This window comes from Sphaeramia orbicularis, chromosome 3 (genome assembly GCF_902148855.1).
Source record: "Sphaeramia orbicularis chromosome 3, fSphaOr1.1, whole genome shotgun sequence".
Taxonomy (NCBI): Eukaryota; Metazoa; Chordata; class Actinopteri; order Kurtiformes; family Apogonidae; genus Sphaeramia; species Sphaeramia orbicularis.
In genome coordinates this window covers 3,691,346-3,713,543 of record NC_043959.1, presented here as the reverse complement: position 1 = coordinate 3,713,543, position 22,198 = coordinate 3,691,346, and the positions used below count along the sequence as shown (strand labels likewise).

The 22,198-nt window shown below is 37.1% G+C and overlaps 1 protein-coding gene across 4 annotated transcripts in view; it reads left to right on the top strand.

The window, feature by feature from the left end:
- Positions 1–22,198, top strand: part of tspan4a (tetraspanin 4a) — a 329,835-nt gene that overhangs the window by 270,786 nt on the left and 36,851 nt on the right. For all 4 annotated transcript variants that reach the window (XM_030128550.1, XM_030128558.1, XM_030128534.1 and 1 more), the window contains 2 exons: positions 17,498–17,599; positions 21,350–21,481. In XM_030128550.1, the coding sequence (XP_029984410.1) occupies positions 17,498–17,599; positions 21,350–21,481 (234 nt within the window). The remainder of the gene's footprint in view (positions 1–17,497; positions 17,600–21,349; positions 21,482–22,198) is intronic.

Here is a 22,198-nt window from a genome sequence, read left to right as displayed (position 1 = left end):
AACGTTTCACGTTTTAGTCGACTGATAATAATTTTGATGACAAGCCTTAAGCCTTGAACTTGTTTCACTAAAGTTCACCTAATATTAAAAATATGATTAAAAACACAGATAAGCTGCAGGCAAAGGGCCTTAAATTACTATCTACTGAACAACTACACAATGTTTTCACCTCATGTGTCATTAAACTGTAATTCACAGTGGAAGTGGAGGAGATTAAATGGAGGTGTAACGGACAGAACAGGACTAAACTTTGTTACCTGTGACATCTGGACCGGGTTTATCATCTGCTTTATGTTCACCATGGACTCCTGAAAGTGTCAGACTCTCACTCAAGGCCACTTGGCCATCCAGCAGAAATCATCCAATCACATAAGGACAGGGCAAAAATGACAATGCTGATTGGCTACAGTGCATAAAAATTACTGCTTTGTCTTGATTCTTTAACCCCTTGTAGACTATTAGCGCAAATTTGCCTCAATATTCTACTGGTTAGTGATCACTTTCAAAGCCCTGTTTATTAATTTCATGACATTCTACTGAGTTTTGGATCATTTTGGGGTTTTTTTTGGATTATTGAGTGGAGGAACTGATCAACATTTATTTAATCATCATGATACCAATTATGCCTAAAGTCACTAATTTGCATCATAACTATTGTTTGTGGTCATAGTCATATTAACAATCTGCACTTAATTTACCATCTGCAAACAACACAACAACACAAATAATTTATTATTTAGAATATATATACATATATACATGCATACACACATATATGTGTGTGTGTGTGTGTGTATATATATATGTAGCAAGAATAGGACACCAAATTATTTAAGAATGGAGTGTTGATTTATTGATTAGTTTAATTATAGATTTATAACTAAGCTTAAACTTAAATCAACCCAAAACAATAATTTGGAAATCTTGCAAAGGTGGTGGAAACATTGACTGCACAGGGAACCCGAGGGTGAAAATATACAGTACACAAGAACAATAGAGGCAGAGGATTTATACACACATAAAGAATTTATTGACTAAACTAAGACATACAAATAACACAAAGACAAGAGACAAATACAATAAAAAGGAGCAGGAGATTGTGAACAGGCGAAAAGTAAACTAAATTGGTAGATGGCTATATTCAAGATATTATAACGTTAGTGAGGTTAAGTTGAGGTAAATCTACTTAAATTGGGAATAACACCAACTCAGATAAATCAGGAGCAAGTTTTCTTACAAGTTGTCGGTCTTTGAAGGATGCGGGTCTTGACTTTGTAGAAGGAGTATGTAGCAGCTGGAGCGACACGCCAAAGGTGAGGATGCAGGCTGGAGAGGCCTTGACGGAGAACGGATGCAGTTGGGCTGACATCTTCTGACAGAGTTCGAAGCAGGAACAGGCTGTGAAGCGACGTGTTCACGCTGGAGGTCTGAAGTTCTGAAGTTCTGCTGGCTGGAGGAGGTGCACAGCTGGCTCTGGCGGCTGGTTCTGGAAAGCTTCGCTAGGAGAAGTTGAGAACAGCGAAGATGGTAAAGCTCTTTTGGAGCCCAGGAGATAGTAAAGGACTCTTTGAGAGAGCGGATAAAGATGGAAACAGCTCTCGCTGAAGTACCCGTGCCCGTGCTCAGTCAGTCTTCTTAAGTATGTGTGAGCTTGTGGGTTTGCATGTATATGTGTGTGTGTGTGTGTGTGTGTGTGTGTGTGTGTGTGTGTGTGTGTGTGTGTGTGTGTGTGCGGGTGAGTGGGTGGGTGTGGGTGTGGGTGGGGGGCGGTACTGATTTTTAAACTGATATGTAAAGCACTTTGTGCTACAGTTTTTAATGTATGAAAAGTGCTATATAAATAAAGATTATTATTATTATTATTATTATTATTATTATTATTATTATTACTATTATTATAAATTATGCAAATTACGATCAATAATGAATCGGCTGCGTCCGGTGCGTTTTGAATCTAATCAGCAATCGGTCGGATGTTACCGAGCGGTTTCCTGCAGGATTCTTCAAATATTATGAAAACGACGCGAAATACTGAAAAACGGCCAAATTCTGTGGCACTTTTAAGGCTCATTATCCCCTTAACTGTCTGGCACTTAAAGAGTTAAATAGCTCTTCATCTCTAAGCATTTTTAAGATGGGTGGTGCCCTGATAATAGAACTCAACTGAGGCCTTGTTATGTATGCTAGATGTATTGACTTGGTTTGGACAAAACATACCTTCAGCTCAGATAGTCAATACAAACCAAACCAAGGAACATTTCAAATGACGTTACTGTAAAGTTTTGTTGTACCTGTTCTGTTTTGTGAGTTTTGAAGTCAAATAGCTTGACTAAATTTGCCAAAAGTAATTTCAATCAGGAAAGTAGGATTTAGAAATGTTGTAATCATACCAGAGCGGACAGCAATATCAGGACTTTTGTGTCTAATGCTGCCTTTAATTTCATCTTAGAAACTTCCACTGTAAGTGGGTTTTACCTTTATGTTCACAATGTTTAGAGAAAAAAATGAGATGATGCCTGAAAGCTACACTTGCTCTTTGGTATTTTTCATAAAGTCTTTTCCGAGCTTCCCTTTGATTATGACAGCGTTCTTAATCTCTGTACTCTGCTTCCTTGCCACCTGCTGCCACATTGTGCACCAGTCCTGTCATTTTCAAAAGCCCCCTCACCACTGTATCTCACATTCTAATTTCTGCTTGTAACAGTGATCCCCATTTCTTAATGCGGTCATATCCTGACAGCAAACAGTAGTGCTGCAAAAATTACACATTTGCATAATGATCCTCCCTGTGGGAGTTGGCTGGCTTTAAGTACAATGAAGGGGAGAAAAAAAGATAAAGTGTAATAAAAACTGAAAAAATTGCATGTCAGCATCAGAAGGCTTCAGGAGAATGCACTTGTTGTCAACAGCTGCAGGCAAAACTGTTTTAAGGCTGTTTGAGAAAGTCAGAAAGTTCTATGTTTTACCTCTCAGATCTTCCATGAAGCATCTTTGTCAAATCTGAAGGAAGTAAATAAGCAAAAAGTGAAAAAATGGAGTGTTTTGAGTGAATCTGTGAAATAATGTAAGCTCACCCCGCTGCAGATCTTGTCCAGAGTCCTTCAGCTTCATCACTACAACCTTAATTAAGGACGCTCCAGTATCATCCCCACAGCCCTGATTCTGCTCATCCACTCCTTCCTCTGTTCGTGGCATTGATCGTCTGCTCACATGGTTCGCCAAGTGTTAATCAGGACTTGATTAGAAGCAGAGGATGGAAAGGAGTTGGGATTGTAATTGATTTGCCCCAGCTAAGGACTGAGATTAGTCTCTTAAAGGGGAACACTACGCATTTTAATAATTTACGTATGTTATTGCCTTGCCGTAGGACAGAATTAGAAGTCAGAGACACAAGGCTTGAATTTGTAACTTTGGGACTTGATGTTCCATTTATTATCAAAGTAACAGTGCCACACTTTTCCCATCCCACATTAGGAATTTAAGGGTAAGTTCTCAAGTTTCTACAGCAGTTTAGTAAAGAGTTGTCTAAGTTCAGAAGTAGTGGCTGATCTTTCCTGAGGCAAACGAGTAACGTGGATTCTTCAGAAGGGCAACATTCCTTATAACTGCTTCTTGAAATTCTTTGCAACACTTGCAGACTTTAGTTCATATCCCAAGCTAGGGGGAAATAGAGTCGAACTAGAATACAATACATCAGCAGTCAAAAGAAATGGCCTTGAAAATCCCTGATTTTGGTCCAAATTGGGTCAGAGTCTGAGAAATGTAATCTGGATGAAAGGATAGACTTTGCAGGAAACCAGGCTCTGCCAAAAAGTGTGGGCCTTAAATAGGTGAGAAATGTGGAAGCCCAGCGGGACATTTTTGGACATTCAGAAAATCTGGAGAGGAATAGGTAACAGCAGTAACAGTTCAGAGGTAGGAAGGACAAATTATTTGCTATTGTACAGAATTTCTAACATATATCTACTCTTACTTTCTACTCTATACATTTTCAAAACAGGCTGATTACTTTCATTTTAAAGGAGTTCAATGTAGTATTGAAGTCCCAAACTCTCAACAGCAAAAGGAAATCAAAAAACAGAATATACTAAGGACTGTATCACTTACTGAATAAAGTATAAAGCTCATTGTTTACACCAAGGTTATAATAGTTTTGGATTTTTAGTTATAGTTTAGTTTTAATTAGTTTTTGCTTTTTTTCTCTAATTCAGTTAGTTTTAATTAGTTTTTAGAGCAGGTTTGCTAGTTTTTATTAGTTATCATTTTTTTCTGAATGCTTAGTTTTAGTTTAGTTTAGTTTAGTTTTAGTATTAGTTTTAGTTTTAGTTATTTGGTATATTTTATCTTCCTCACCATGCTATTCAAAGAAATTAGTGAGGCGCAGATTAGTGGGTTACTCTGGACACTTTATTTGGGGGTCGGGTTAGGGCGGCTCACTGACTGAGCAGATGAAACACATGTACAGTACAATGCATAAATTCCCTATAGCAGGTTGGGGTGGGGGGTGTGGGGGGGGTGCGATCCATACACAACGTCACTTATGTGAAAACAATGCTAAGATGTGCAAAGCGTGGGAGGAGATGCACAAAGCAGCCAGCAGTAAACCAGATACAAACACATATAAACCAACTAATCAGCATTAAACTGCATACAAACATATATAAATCATATAGAAACATATATAAACCACTTAGAAACATATATAACCCAGTCCATCAGCAGTAAACCACACCTTAGCAGGTATCTCATCTCTTAATCATCTCCAGTTCCATTATTAGCCAGCTTTGCTTCATTTCAGTTCAGCTAGCTGTAGCTAGTAACATCAAATGTTTCTTAACATTCTAACAGGTTCCATACCTCTGTAATTGGATTAGTTTTCCTCCTCCTCTTTTCTCCTCTTCTAAACTGTGCAGTTAAGGCCTTGGAAGGCCTTTTCATGGTGATAAACTCTCCAGTCTTTACCTGGATGCTAGTCCTGTCTGATGCTGTCATTCAGCTCCGCTCTGTCTCTGTCGCTCACGTACACACAGTGAGCAAAAAAAAAAAAAAAAAAACCCGACCCCACGCGTCACTAAAGTAAATCCCAGACAGGACTGTGCTGCTTTCTCCCAGCTTTAGTCTGTATGTTCCAGGTAGAGTGGGGACCAGAAGACGACTGGAAACCACCAGTGACCAGACGTGACAGACTGGGAAGTGTCGTATGGTGCCAACAGTTAAAACTGCTGGAGCGAAATAAATCTATTTCATATCAATCCGACATTAACAAAGAATTTTATCCATAATTTTTATACGTTTTAGTCAGTTTTGTAAGCTCACAATATAGTTTCAGTTAGTTGTTGTTTTTTTCTTTTAATTAGAGTTTTTATTTATTTCAGTTAATTAAAATATTTTTTCAATTTTAGTTTTCGTCATTTCGTTCGTTTTCGTTAACGATAACCTTGGTTTACATTCATAAGGTTTTTTTCTTCAAAAACTCAGAACCGACTCATAGCTGTCTTGTAACCTTCACATGCTTTATCTGTTGATAGTTTGCGTTGTTTCTCCGTTAGCTTAGCTCTGCTTTTAGACAGAAAAAAAGGCACAATAACACCACAAATCACCTTAGTTTTCTGTATGGCTTATGTTGTCAATATCTACACTAAACATCTGTCTGAACGTACTGTGCAGAAGAAACACTGTGATATCAGCATCAAACTCCATTCTTTCTTCTGGTGAAAACAACAACAGTATCACTTTGTCACTTAATTTGACTTCGAAAATTCTAAACGTTCCACATCCCATCTGGTCACTTACCAACATTCTGGTCAAAGGCTCCATGGTGTTAGTTTTCCTGACCGTGGGAGACCAGCAGAGGGACTCACTACTCCCTCTAGTGGCCATATAAATCTCCCAGCTTGTCAATGTAAATATATTTCGTTCATATATTTTCAATCTATACCACTGGCATCTTTGACATGACCTAAGAGTCCTTCACTCTAAACTTTAATGATCATTTTAGGTAATTTTTTTTTCTTATGAAGTATTTACTCATGTTTTGTTTTAACCCTTTCATGCATAGTGGTCACTGCAGTGGACAGCTATTCTACAGCTGTTCTCTTGTATATTCATAGGTTTCAATTCATACCATTACTGTAACTGTGCTGTTCTTGATAAACCTGATCTGCACTAACATGTTTGAATGTAAATCAATTGCTAATTGTTATTAGACTGTAATTAACAGTTTTCCTCAACAAAAAGTTTCTTGTTTTTTTTTTTTTTTTTTTTTTGCATATAATCTCCATGAAGTGAGTAATAACTAGTATTAGAGTATGCTAAAATGTGAGAAAACATCAGATTAGCTGCATTAAAATGTTTTTATTTCATAGTTTTCTCACAGTATATCACTTTCTGATGATGGTTTTAAATACATGTTTCTTTGCTTTAAAAATTAAATGCATGGTGTCCAGCTGAGTGGACATTTTTGTAACTCCATGAAAAATCTCAATCGCATTGATTTTTTCATGCCTAAAGAGGAATAAAAACACTCAGGACAAAAATCTCAACTAAGGTTCTCATAATTCATGTGTGAAAGGGTTAATGCACACCTTCCCAACATCAAACTAAAAGAGATGGAGATGATAACAAACCAAACAGACCCTGGTTCATATATTGCTGCGTATCACAAATGGCAAAAGAAACACTATGTAAAAGAAAGGAACACAAGATGGAAACAACGCAAGGCAAAAATGATTTTTATCTGAATTTATCATCAATTAATAGTCTTTGTATTACATTAATATATGTCTGCTCAGCTTTGTGTGGTACGCTTCAGAGCCTCGTACTCACTTGTACTACAGTAAAGACTCAATAATCTTTTTCTACACATGTATGTGGACTAGAACAGGTTTACTTTGACCACTTCTGCACAAATTGGAAATGACTTGCAGATTATTTTTTAAATCAGTCATTTAATTCACCGTTGATTTGGGCTGATTTTTTGCTGTGAAGCCTCTGGCGTCATCATAGTGATGAATTTCACTCTGAAGCAGAAATTTAAGCTATGAATCAGTAATGTTAAAAATCTCCTTTTCTCGACCCAGTAAAATCATCAGAGGAGACGAAGGAGGGCATGGTTAATGCAGCTTGGTGTTATATAGTAAAATGGTGTGTCCAGAGGAAATCCACAGGGAATACGATCACACATCCTTCCTCTTTTTTAATGCCTTCATCTGCTTTACTGTGTTGAGGCGCCGTCCTCCTCCCACATTTATGGCACAAGTAATGGATCTGCTCCTCCGTTTGGAGGGAGCAGGTAAATGGAGGCAGTTTTTCCTGTCATTATTTCCTCTCCTCTGAAATCCCTGTCTTGTATTTCTTCAAACATATTCCTTTACACGGTGGCTTTTTGGCTGCCTTTTACCATCCGTGTTTTCTTTACATATTGTCCAGTTGCATTATTCCCACACATTCTGACCCGTGGTGGGTTTGCTTTTACATAAGTCTGTCCTTCGGAGCTGCCGTGTTTGCTTTTCCCTCTGTTTTCTCCTCCTCTGTTTCTCATCTCTTTTCACATATCTGTCTCTCCTCTTCTCATTTCTCCATTTTCTCATAGTTTCAGTCTCCCTTCCTCATTTCCCCTCATTTTTCCTGGTCTCTCCTCTCCTATCTCCCTTGTATCCCTGCCATATAAATAATTGATGGCCCATCTTTGACTCGCCCGCTGTAGTTAAAGGGCGACTCAAGTCCCGAGGACAACATCAATACTGAGCTCAAAGTAGAGCCGAGGCTTATGCACAGTCTGCTCGCTGCACTTTCACAGGAGTCACTCTATATTAATGACCTACTTAGTTTTGAATAAAAAATATTTTCCTTTTTATTTCTCTTTTTCATATTTGCACAATTTCAGAGGACTCAAAGCTTTATCCAATCCACTCAAATTGGACATAAGGGCTCCCTGCACTAAATTTTTACATCCTTCTTAAGAGAGTTTGCATGTTTTCTTATGTTTGGGAAGTGGTGTCATGCTCTATTTTCTATTGATATAATTTATTTTTATCCTTGCAAAAAATTATATTCTAGTCTATAGTCTAGTCCTTTTGATTTAAATTCAGGATTCTTTTTCATTTTAATCTCTTTGAGGGATTGATTTTTAATGTTTGCATCTGATTTTCAGTGATCAATGTGATTGGCTGTGACATTACACTATAAAAGTGTTGTTTAGTGTACCGTGTGTGTGTAAACTAATGCATACAGTCCTGTGCAAACGTTTTATTCCACCTTAAGCTTTGTTGGTTTTGCAGGATTGAAATAGAAATACATATCTATTTCTCATTCTCTTTTCTTTAGATACAATAAGAATACAGAAGACAGGAAAAAATGTGTACAGCCTTAAAAGACATACAAAAAAAAACTGAATTAAATGTGCAATCTTGAATATATTAAGCTTTAAAGACAATTTTTTTCATGAATAATTAAAATTACTATGAGAAGAATCTTTTGGAAAGAAGCCTAGAGTTTTTCAAATCTGTTCAGTGAACTAGAACTCTTTAGTTCTGCTTGTTATTTCCTTTTCATGTTTTTGTTTATGGTCTTAATTAAACAGAGAAAGCTAACAGGCGCTAAAGATGCAAACTTATCGACAAATTTAAAAACAGCACAAATTTAGCTGAAAAAAAAAAAGATAAATGTTTTTCAATCTTAGAAGCTCCAAAACGTGTACTTATTAGACTTGCATTAATCTCCTGGAATGGGACAGCACTTGATTAAACATTATGTTGCTCTGTGTCTAATAGATGTGTGAGAAGCTAATTGTTTTGTGGCATTTTAACATATACAAGTTTAATTGAGCTTTTTGAAATGTTTGCTGCATCAAAGTTTCCTTAAAAATTAATCAGTCCTCGTTTAAGATGTTGTGGTTCCACAGAAATTAATCTCTCCTGAATCTCATTCAGCTAAAAAGAGGGAGGTTCAGTCCAAAGACTCAGGGTGTTTTCATGCCTGAAGAATGGAACCAACTTTTTTTTTTTTTTAATTATATAAATTTGGTCTGGTTAGTTTTGCTTTTACACTGCAATATAGGGAGGGAACTGCTGTGTCCTGTGGTCATCATTGAGGGTCTGTAGCTGACGTCAGGATGTTGTCAATGCAGCAGATTTTTAACTACTTCCTGTTTCTTCATGACAGTAATGTTGCATTACTGCCCTCAGTTTGAAATGTCAATGTCCAAAAAGTGCTTTCACACAATAAATATAAATACACTAGCCTATGTACTAGAGCTACAGCTATCAGGTGTTTTTGTAACTGATTAATCTATTAATTATTTGTCTTTGATTCCATTAAATGGTTATTTGAATATGTGAAAAAAAAATGGTACAAATGTGAAAAAGACATATCTGAAAATGATAAATAACCTCCTTTATTCCAGAACCAACTGAAATACCAACCACAAAAAGTATAAAAGTTAAAGGATATATAAAAACTAGAAATATCAACAACAATAACAATAGTATAAAAGTATATATAAATTATCTATAGATATAAACAACAACAAACAAGTCAATGACATCTACAAACAATATGTGCGCTGCAGTCTGCAACACATTTGGATCCAACTTACTAACAACTTAAGATGGACCTAACGTACAACTGAAAAAAATAAAGACAAATATTTTTAATGTTTGTGTGAAAGATTAAATTTTTAAAGGAGTAAGCGATGGTTCCAATGTAGAAAAGTGAGCGTATAGACTAGGGCTGTCAAAATTAATGCATAGAGGGCCAGATCTACTAAGATCCCAATTTGTGTGTAGTAATTTGCTTGTGCAATCTAGAATTTTGCATGTGGGGTGTGACCACAGTTTGTGGGTGATTTACTCAGACTGCTTGTACAAATTACAACAGGTGCAAAGTCTTGGGTTTTGCGTGTGCTACTGGAGACAATACGCTGTAAAAACTGCTGTGGGATAAACCAGTACTAATGGGAACAGTGACTGAATGAACCAAACGCATGGAAATGTAACGTTGGAGGAGTTTTGTCATAGAAGGTATTGCATAACTCATTCATTCATTCACTCATACTTTTCATTTTAAAGGTGTGTGTGTGTGTGTGTGTGTGTGTGTGTGTGTGTGTGTGTGTGTGGGGGGGGGGGGGCATATGTCTCAATTATTTTTTTCTTCCGTCACTCCAAAAATGTTCACATGAGGGTGAAAAATGCATTCTCTGCCTCTGGTTTCATCATTTCTTTGTCTCCTGACTACTTCCATGTGTACACAATTACACATCCAGCCCGTTTGCTCCTCCTTTTCAGACGTGTTAAATATGGACGCAGTTTCTATCAGCAAAATCGCTTTCGGGTTTGATAAATCACTTTGCGTGTGCTAAATTAATATATTCACATTTTCTCCTCCCACCACACGCACAACTGCATGTGAACGCCCCAAACTGCTTATTCATTGTGTCAAATGTACTAACTGGATGCGGACGCGCTATTTTATACCTTTGAAAGACACAACCCTTATTGCGCACTGTTAGTAAATCAGTTTATACATTTTTTTGCATGTGCAATGAGTTTGCACACGTTTTAACACACGCAAACCTTTGATAGATCCAGCCCTAACTCGGATTAATCCATCATCATGATTAATCTGATTAAAAATGTTAGCACAATTAACCCATCTGCAGCACAGAATGACTCTGAACATCTCTGACTGCATTTGGGTCAGTTTTTCCAAGTAGAGTTAGCATTGCAGATGAGCAAATGGGCAATTAATCTGGTAGTGACAGGCAGCAGAACCAATCCATAAAGATGGAAGAGGCTAAACCGCATGTTGGCCCTCTGGATGAAAATATGAGGACAAAAAAAACAAGACGGAACAGTTTGTTACAGTTGTTTTGTTTCAAGTTGTTTTGTTGAAACTGTTGAAGGTGTTTAATAAACACAACCTTGTTCAATTTCTTGTACATTTTAATGCCTGGTCCAACTAAAGGTCCATTTGTTTGGACCAATATAATGATAACAACAAAAATAGCTCGTAACAGTTTAATTTCAGAGCTGATATCGAGCCATTTTCCATGTTTTCTTGATAATAACCAAAATCACTTCAGTTCTTACATCAATATCTATGGCATTGTACTGACAAAAACAGTGCTTTTAGGCATTCCATGTTTTGTTTTCTGTCTGTTTTAGTCACATGATACACACAGGAGTTAGTACTGGATTGCATAACCACTGTTTTTGATGACTTTTGATGGTCTAATAATTTTTTCCACAACTGTATATATTACCTTCTTGAGCCTGTTTGCTCATGCAAAATGAAATGCGACTAATATGGATTAAATATGAATGATATTTAATTGTGATTAATCGAAACTAATCCACAGCAACCCTGTGATTAATCTGATTAAAATTTTTTATTGTTTGACCGCCCTAATATAGACATTTTCTGCCTTTCTGTCTGCGTGTCTTCTGAGCTACACTCCATGTCGTTCATGCTGATCCTGGCATCATGTGCGTCACAATAAGTGTCCATGTGAAACACAACACTGGAACCAATGTTTAGCAGCAGCAAAGTAAAGGAAACAAAGCTTTGATTTAAGAAAATGTAATCATATATTTATTTATTTACCTGATTCGAGAATTGTTCATTTCTGCTTCCATCAGACTGTACCACACCTTAGTCAATGGAAGGTAGCCTAAATAATCTTATTATATTGTATAATTTTTATTGAGTTGTTTTTTTTTCTTTCTTTTCTTTTTTTTAGCTGAAGGACATATATTTTTCTCTCTGAAAATTATGAAAGTTCATATGAGTAGCCTCATAGTATAACTGCCTAAATCATGTTTTTGGCCAAATTGAGAGTAACAATCAGAGGTCACGTTGACCAGTTCTATATGTAAAGCATTATGAGATAACTTTTGTTATGATTTGACGCTAAATAAATCAAATTTGATTTGATATGAACATGTTTCCTCTTAAGCATCTTTTAAGCACCACTTCACTTTACTTTGTAAATGCACTGTTGCAGAATCCTGAAGTCAGTGCTGCCCGAAAACTACACTAACAACTTGACTGATGGGACGGAGCCAGACCTATAGAGAACTGGCACAGAGCTAATGAAGTGTGGAGATAGATCTGGATATGTGAGACTAGTAGGTGAGAAAGTGTCCTTTGTTGACTACATTCAAGATAGTAGGCTGTACACTGATCTGTATGTAGGCGACTTGGGTTGGTTTTGTGTAAATGTTCTCAAAGACTCTGTTCCAGTCGCTGCTTCGAAATGGATGAACTAACGACCAATTCCCAGCACAAAAAATGTTGAATAACATAACATTAACACACCAAAGCATAATATTAATTTATTAAACCTTTACAATGTTTCAGAATATTGCAAAACACCCAAGTACACACATTTTCATGATAGCACTGACATTTTTTACCATCACATGGCACAACCCACACTAAAGTGCTGCAACGCACTTCCTTTTTGTGTGTTAAACAGTACATGTCCCCAGCAACCTGTCCAACTTTTTTGCTCGTTTGTTTTCTTTGGATTATCCAACTGTTGTGTCCCACTGTGCTCCTCAAAAAGTTGTAAGAGCATTTTTTGCTTGTAATACATGCTCTTACACTTGGAATATCAACAGGGATTCTCCTAAAAGCAGTGCAGACTCCACTGTAGATCCACTATCAGCAGTTCATTCAAACCTAAACAAAGCCCCCAGGGTTCAGTGTTCATGAAGGTGCAGTCGGGTAATGCAGAGGCTGTACTAACATGAGCTCTGTTTTCCCAGGACGACAACTCAAACAGCCATTAATGAAACTAGTTTGTTCAAAATATAACCTCTACACCCCACATTATGCAGTTTTGCTTGGGAATACACGTGATAACTGTGATAATTACTCTTAACCACCCTTAGCAAACATGAGAGCACTGCTGTATGCAACTGAATTCACTACTAAGCTGTTGAAGCAGTTTTCACCTGACTTTGTAAGTAGACCCTAGTGCAGTGAGCAGTTATTTCACTAATTTGAGACATGGCTAAATATACAATACAATCTTAAACAGTCTTCAAGTTTGCCTATTCTTTAGCAAGAATAAGAAGTAAAGTTTCAAAGTAGATGTGGAAACATCATATAGGTCTGTGTTGGTTTGATGGATGAGAACAAACAGGAAGTTTGTGAAGTGAATGTAACCCCTGTGAAGCCAAGCCAACTGACTTAAGTGTAGAAAAGTCAAAAAACATCTAAAAATAACCCAGTGTGCTGTGCAAAACTATGTTGTGTTCCTTGTGGATAAGGTGTTGTCAGGCTGTCAGAGTGCTTATCTGTTGTTTACACTTCTGTATGACTTTTTGTCTCTGCAAGGATATGAGTATTATCTGGACATAGTGGGATTTAATATACTGTGACCACACCAGCACAGACCTGTGTTTTAGATCCTACAATAAGCCAAAGTCTGGTGTCGTGCCACATTGATGTCTCCTCTGGAAAATTAGAAGAAAAAGGACCTGAGTTTATACTGTGTATAAATGTTAAATCTAATGACAGTGAACTCAATATACTGGATGAACTGGTTCAGCAAAGTTCATGATTCGGTTTAAAGCTTGTGGGACATTTATCCTCACAACCGGTAAAATTAACAAAATACTTAAGATATCAACTCAGTCATGCAAGTGTGACTGACCTTGGATAAATATGTAATAAAGTCTACACCTGCATCCATTTACCATTTCCATCTGCCACCTGACACAGACACTATCACATTTTATGAACAGCAAGAACTATTCCACCTTAAATAACAGCATAAGCAGACTTGCATCAGACGTTGGTCCACTGGTTTGTGAAAACAAGAATGCAATGTGTCACTGTTGACAAGATATGTCACTGCTTGTTGAATCGTCTACGTAAAGAGACATGTAGGTCAGTCCATGTGAAATCACTGGAGGCTTCCACACTGACCGTCTCCAGTTTAAACTGCCAGCTGATGGAAGTGGGGCAGCAATAATCTTCAGGATTCACACAAGAGGGAAACAAATTATTAAAATCGATTGATCTTAACTTTGCATATGATCTACATTTCAGAGAGACTGGACGGATCATGTCACTGAAAATATATAAAAGGCCTGTCAAAATGCTCCTACTTAGCTAGAGTCTATTTTAAATGGCCCATTTATCTTTATTTATGCAATTATGGTATGTTATAAAGATCGTTGTACCAATCTGTGGGTTTTTATAATTTATGTTGCTACTACGCTACTGAGTTTATTTCAGTCTGTTGATAGTGATACTTCAGCATCTATCTAGAGCTGAAAAGATTATTAAATTAACTGACTCTTATTGATTAAAATAATTTATTCAATTACAATTTGCCTGAATTGAAGCTTCATTTCCTAAATTTCACCGCCGCTAAACATTGGTTCCTCTGTTGTGTTTCACACGGACACTTATTGTGATGCACATGATGCCATTATCAACACAAACAACATGGAGGGTTAGATGAGATGGTAGACCTTGCCATACATGAGCAATATGCATTTGAAATACAGGTTGATTTTCTTTTTAATGCCTCATCAAACACAACATTTTATTTCTTTAAAAATGTCAAAATTTGAATGATATGATGTACTTCTCTGTGGAAATATGCCAAGCTGAAACTGCTCTGAAACACACATGCACATGTGCAGCTGAGGACAGCTAAATACATGCTGTACCATAGAAAACACCATTTAAAATCTAAAGACTTGCTGAACTTGGTGTCTTTTTCTGTTTTTCTGGACCATGTGTTTACACAGTAAAAATGTGAGCCATTCCCTATTTTCAAAGCCCAAGTATTTCAAAAACTAATGAGGATTTAAGGCTGAAGTTGGTATGGTGTTTATTTGGACCAAGAACATTATTTCTGAATACATGAAAACAGATCAGAGATGATCAGTTGGTAACATTTTCGAAAATCTGGTGAATTGTGATGGAATTGCCCACGCAGTTATTCATTTATTTGCATGAGGTCATACAGGAGTTAGTTTTTTTCATCAGAGTTCCTCCTCAGAACTTTTTTGACTGCATTTTTCTTTGTACATTTTTGGAATAACTGCTCTTAGTCATTTTAGTTTCAACAAATCCAGCCCAGTCTTAGATAAACCTGATTTTTAACACATTCACACCATTGTCTCTGGTTATATGCATTTGACCTGGTGTGGTGTAAATGCACCTAATGTTTTTTTGTTTTTTTTTTTCCCCACTATGAAGATTTGTCAGCTAATCTTTTTTTCATTGTGCCTATTAGCATGTCCAGTTGTCTTTACAAACATGAATACAACCCATATGAGTATTTGTTAAGGTGCTGTAATGATGCACAGAAGAAAAAAAGATTTTCTATAAGGTGTGTGTTGTGTTGTGTGTGTCTGAAGGGCTTTACAGACTAAAAGGCTCCAGACCTTGTAGAGAAGAGCAAGGTCAGTGGAAATCAATGCAATTGACATGTGATGGGATTGACCATCGAAATGTGTAAACAAGAATGAGCTGCAGGATCGGTGTTTGCCCTTAGTATAAAACACCAGAAACCCCGCTTTTTTTTTTTAATTCCAGTTATTTATCACTCAGTATACATCTACAGATTTTCATTTGAAGCTCACTGGAAGTCCTCATTTTGCTAACTGAGTTTATCTTGTTTGTTTAGATCCACAGTGTTTGTTTATTGAACGGCTGCAGGGTCGCATTATTGCATTGTGTTGGTTTAGTCAAAGCCGATCTGATTCGATCCCTGTAAACTCAGCAAAGCGGACCTGCTTCCTCTCTTACCCACAGTTTATTAGCTCTATCATCATGTCTAACATGGGTCTAGGCTGCAGTTGGACAGGAGGCACTTTGTTTTAGGGTTGTCTGTCCATCCTGCTACATGTATGTCTGTCTGTGAACTGAAATTATTAGAATTTAGTGGCCAAATGTTAAGGTCACTGAGTCCCAACAAAACATGTGGATCTATACTATTATTTACTTTTACTTTTATTATGTCATTATTTAGCCATAGTATATTACATGTGAACTTTGGACACACTTATACTCTGTACAAAGTTCATACAAGCTGTGAGAAATAATCTTAGTGTGCCAAGGCCTTCTAAGAATACAGTGGTGCCACCTGAGCCATGGACTTATCTACAATTTACGTAAACACATACGTGTAACAACTCCGAAGTAACCATAAAAACACCTGTCACTAGATGCAACATGTATTCAGACGCCGACACTCTGTCAGTATGCCTGTTTACTCTGCATGTGCCAAATAAATCCTTCTTCTTTGGGACAATCCACTGGTTTCACATTGTCTTTGTGAAAAGAACGACGACAAACACATCCTGCCATACCTGAAGAATTAACGTGCAAATAACACAAATATTTTACACAAATAGGTATCAATGCAGACAACATGTTTCACACTTTAAGTCCTTTGCTGACTTCGTACATGCCAATATAATGAGCATTTTTCATGCAAAAAAGAGCCTGTTCTTCAGTCCAGTCTTTATGCTTCTGCTGACAGTTTAAGAAATGAGAAGCTACTGCATCAGTTAAAGGGTTAAAGAACTCAAACATATTAATTAGTGCAGTAGTTATCCAATGGGAGGCTCTTCCCCATTTGCTTAGTTGAGTCCAGGTGGAATCTTGTAGATCTTTGCATATCTGTGCACAGAAACCTCTCCTACTCATTAATGTTAAAATTCTTCAACTGACTCACTTCATTATACTGTGGTTTTGCTTTTGAAAGGTGCTAAAGAAATAAGGTGTACTAACATGTTCACTAATGAAAATGTCTCACCTTCACTGTTTTACCATCAGTCTGATACTACTATTCATGCATTCTTTGTAGTATGTGCATTACTTTGTAGTGGTCTGCAATCAAAGATTCATTTACAATGTGAAAATACTATTATAATATAAAGTATTTAATACATATTAAAGCCTTCTATTGAGGTTTTATTTATCATTATTCCTACTAGTGAAAGTATGGATCATAAGAATCATGAAACTGCTGCTTAATCACCATGAAGGTCTGGGGAGAGAGAGAAGAGAAGGCTTTATTAATACAAAATAAGTTGTATACTTCTTGTGAAGTATCTCCTTCACAAATGTTATTTAAGTCATTTTGGACCAGTCTTCTATTTTTATTCCTTAAATTTCTATTTGTGAAAATATGCCCCTCTTCTTGTTGTAGTGACATGTTGACTGTTTTTACTGTTTATTGGTGAGGCGAAATAAAAGTTTAATAAATTACACCATTTTCTGTACTGTCTTTCTGCTGTTTACTGTCAAATGAAGACAAAACTGCTGTAAAAATTAATACTGGAACAGCAGCTTGTGTTTTGCACCAGTCGGCTCACTTCTAACAGATGATACTGCAGTTTCTGGGATAAAACTAAGATGCTTTACAGTTATTTTTATCAACTAATGAAAATATGAATCAGCGTCTTCAACCACGCCACAGCTAAATCTTATTTTTCTTTGCCTTTTTTTGTCCTGTTTTTTGCAGATCGATCATTACGCTCAGAGGGATCTGAAGAAAGGGCTGCAGCTCTTTGGCACAGAAGGAAACGTGGGTCTAACCAACGCCTGGATGATTGTCCAAACTGATGTAAGATCTGAGATCAGGGTGGCAGAGGCTGTGGCATTCACTGTGAAATGGCTCCAAACTCAATTTCAACAAAGCGCCAAAACATTTCAAGAGATAGATCCATTTTTCCCTGTCACAATCTGCTTAAATCCTAAGCCTTTGAATTTCTCCTTTGTGTTGTGAATATTGCTGTCTATTCAATATTAACTCCAAGGCCATTTAACAAGTTCACTTATGTAAAATTTCTTGTCTCAGGCTGAGATACACAAAGTTTTAACTACATTATTCATGATGACAACACTTTCCTTTGCTATTGGCAAGATTTCACCATTTGTATCGGATGTGATCACGTTATATAAAATAGAGGCAGTAGTGAAACATGGAAGGGTTTGACTTTACAAACCTCCACTTTGTGTTAAAATCTGTATAAAACACAACATTTCTTTTTCATCTTAATGGGATCTGGACATTTACAATCAAACTGATGAAAAACTGGTGACCTGTAAATGACATAGGGAAAAAATGTCTTTGCCAACAGTACCAAACACTTTAAGCTTCAGGAGTAGCACTGTCAGAGATTCATGCAGACATCATAGACTCTCAGAGGTAATCTTTGTTTCCAGCTCTCACTTTGGTGTGCTTTTTGCTTTGTGTTTTACATATACACACACACACACACACACACACACACACACACACACACACACACATATATATGTGTATATATATATATATAATTCCTCTGTAAAAAAAATACATTATGAGAAACAGACATTGGAAATGAAGCATTGCAGGAGGACGAACATGGCCAGTACTAGTGACTGCCTCTGGGACACATCAAATCGTAGATGGGAGACTTCAGGGCTCTTTGGAGCTTTTGCATCACAGATCCACTTTTCTAGCTCATAGTTTTGTTCCATGAGTGACTATTATGTGTATCCCCTTGTCTCTCTCTGTACACTGCCTGTGTCTTGTGTCTAGAATGCATGTTTATGGGTGTGTATGATGTCTAAAAGCTATAAAAAATGACAGCAAAATGCATTGCTCTGCAAATAATACATGCAAATTAGTGCATGTGAGCATGTGAGGGTGTTAAGATGAAGGGTTTTCTGCATGCAGGATGATGGTGTTAGGAGAATATGCCTGAATGATGCAGAGTTTCAAAGTTTGCAAGCATGAATGTGCACTTTTCTCCTTGTCATATCAATTCCGCTGTGCATGGGGCTCCATAAAGTCTGCCTAAGATGAAAACCATTAAAAGGCAGCACTCATTCTGTCACTTCACTCCCTCCCAAAAGCCTCCTTCATACATGCTGAGTCACTGAATAGATAACACAGCAGATGTCCCTGGCGCTAAGTTCACCCTGAATGTTATTAACGACTGCTTATGGAGCGATAGAATATTGACATATATGAGAAATTGTTCTTACGATACACACAAGATATGAAATAAAGATTTGGCCGCCCAGTGATTCTGTAATAAATCAGTAGAGGTCAAATAACACACTATCTTTAACTTCCCCGACGAACAAAAGTTCTGCCTCAGATGTTTCTTGAAATAAAAGTACAGGAGAACTATCAGAAAAATGTGTATAAATTCACAATATGAACGCTGCAAAGCCACTATATTTTGTTGTTGTGTATTTAGCTTTTATTACAGGACATACTCTGGGGCATTCTTTATGACATACAATGCTTATGCAAGATCACAATAAGCGTCACTGCATTTGTTTCTGTCTAAAGTTGCATTAATTTTCTTGTATTGATGATGGAGAGACGGACCAGTGTGTAAAATTCACCATATTCCAAGGATTCTCAATGTGGTTCAGGTCTGAACAAAATGATGTCTCATGCTCCTGAACTACTGTTAAACAATTTGAGCCTGACGACTCTTGGAACATGGTCATGCCATTAATAATCCACTGATGTTCTGGTCTGATCTGGTCATTCAGTATATTCAGATTCATCTGACCTCATATTATGAACACAAAGCATTACTGAACCCAGACCTGACTACTGCATGTCATCCATCTCATCATATTTTGATCCTCTGAAGGTTTAAAGTTTGCTCTTTCAGTGAAGGTCCGTGTCATATTGTGACATAAACCTGTTGAAGTTAAACCCAAAGCAATATTATTATAAAGACCTCCGTGTTTCCTAAAATACGGTAAGATACTTTGTCAAATTTGTACTTTACAAATTAAAGACACGGCAGATTCATACAGGATTAAATATCACAGACAACCACTGCATTTATTACACATGACCAAAGGTCCACAGGTAATACTAGTCCTGTGGGAATGGAGCTTATGGGTTATAGTGTACTATACACAAAGCAGCCGTAAAGGATGGAATTCAACATAAAATGCTTAACAAGCAAATAACCACATATGCATGCATGGTGATACATTCACACATTCTGTGTCACATCAGTCCTTTTCTATGCAAATAATCCTGACTACATTTTTATTTTGAATGATTATAATTAACAAAAATTGTCACAGGCACTTTGGCTGATTAAGTGTGTATTCTGAGTGTGTTAATTGAGCTCAACTTCACTGTCTCTCTTTCCTTAAATCTTTGAATTTGGAAGGGTTGAATGAGACCTAATTCATTTTTTATTGGAAAAAAAAAAAAAGATTTTGCAGGAAGTAGGTATGAAGATTAGGCTACTTTATTATAACCACACCATATCCCCCAGAATCCTGGGGTGGAGCAGCTTCAGAACATCCAACATTAACCGTCGACCAATCCAGGCTGATCATATGTTAGAGGTTACTGCTAATGTGCACCACCTGTGCATGACTCAAACTAATAGCTGGAGCCTTTTTTGATGAACATTTCAGCCGATTGTTTAATAGAAATCCTAGAGAATCAAATAAACAAAATTCATGAGATCTGTGTGTGTGTGCATCACTGTATATTAAAGACATGTAGTTTGAGGGGTTTTACTCTCCAGGTTTGGACCAATCTGTGCGCTGAAATGTATTCAAATGCCTGAAACAGTTCAAACTCCAGTGCATAAGAAGGGCAGCATACTATAAACCCCAAATATTTGGGGAATAGGCTCTTTAAACCAGCAGAAAGCAGATGCATATATTAAGACTGACAGAAGGTACATTTATTTATACTTATGTTCCATCAGTGTTTTTTGCTTCATGCAGTTTTAAACCTGAGCTGTGCTGAGCTTCCACTTTACATTCTGGTCATTTAAGTTGCTGAATCTCATGATAAATCGCAAGCTTGATTTATTGTTTAAGTGGGCAAGTGAGGCTAAATTAACACATACTGCCATATTCTGTGCACGGTGTGGCGTGTGGAGCTGCTCTGGCAGAATTAAAGTTCACCCAATGAACAAAACATCGGGGTACTTCATCTTTTTTTTCTTTATTATTATTTTTTTTTTATCTAGTACACTGATGAATTGAATTACGGTGGATGTCATGATCCTCTAGCAAAAATCCATACCAATCACAGAGGGAGGAGGTGAAGATAAAAAGAAGCAGGCAAGTTAGAAAATGATTTTAGGGCTTTGAGACAAATGCGATGTGAATTGCACAAAGGCGGCTGCGGCTCACTATCAGCAAGATGAAGTATTTTCTATTATCTGCACACATGAATTACCTTGGCCACTAAATCTTATTCTGGGCAGGTAAATAATTTTACTTTTCCATCAACAAAGGATGTTTCTTTGTTATAATGCATTAGTGTATAAGTGCTCTGATAGTTCAATGTCAGCCTCTCCCTGCTCTTTGTCCTTCTGTGCTGCAGTTCCGTTGCTGTGGAGTCACTAACCACACAGACTGGTTTGAAGTGTACAACGCCACCCGTGTGCCCGACTCCTGCTGCCTGGAGTACAGCGACAACTGTGGCCTGGACAACCCCGGAACATGGTGGACAGCGGTAAGTACCGGCTATAACATTAAAGAAGATTAAGTAGTAAAATAAACATACCGTAAATTACAGGGACATTCATTTACTTCTCTAACAGGAGTCAAAGCTTAGCGATGGCAGTAAGTCAGACTCATTTCCCGACGCTGCCCTTTTTGTCTACATTTCTATTTAGAGCCTTTCTGCACACATTTCTATGTCCTTCTATCTTCTAAAGCAGGCAAGGGAGAAGGTTTGATTTTGACATTGGTGGGGACACAAAAGTGCTCGAAGGAAGTACTCCTGAAAGTTGATGTTTTTTTGCATTTGCAATCATAATTTCACGTCATGTCAAGCTGATCAAACGAGCGAACAATCATAGTCAGAAAAAAAATTCAGTAATTGACATGTTTATAATGCATATCTGAATATCTAAAGACAATACAAGTTCTCCTGTTTAACGTATCCATTATAATTTAACCTCACCAGTGAATTTTCAGCCTCTCCTCCTCTGCCTCCTCCTGCCTCTTTACTGTTTGTCACCTGACATAAATATGTTGGTGCATGACATATGAACAGATTAGGGATACAATGATCATAGAGTTTGATGGTACAGTTACTGCCTAAGCAATAAAGGTTTTTACTGTTAAAAATGTAATGTAAATGTAATTTATTCCCCAAAAATATGGATAAAATCACATCTAGAATCACATTTACAGTCTGAGGTTTTGTTGTATTTTCCCCACAAAT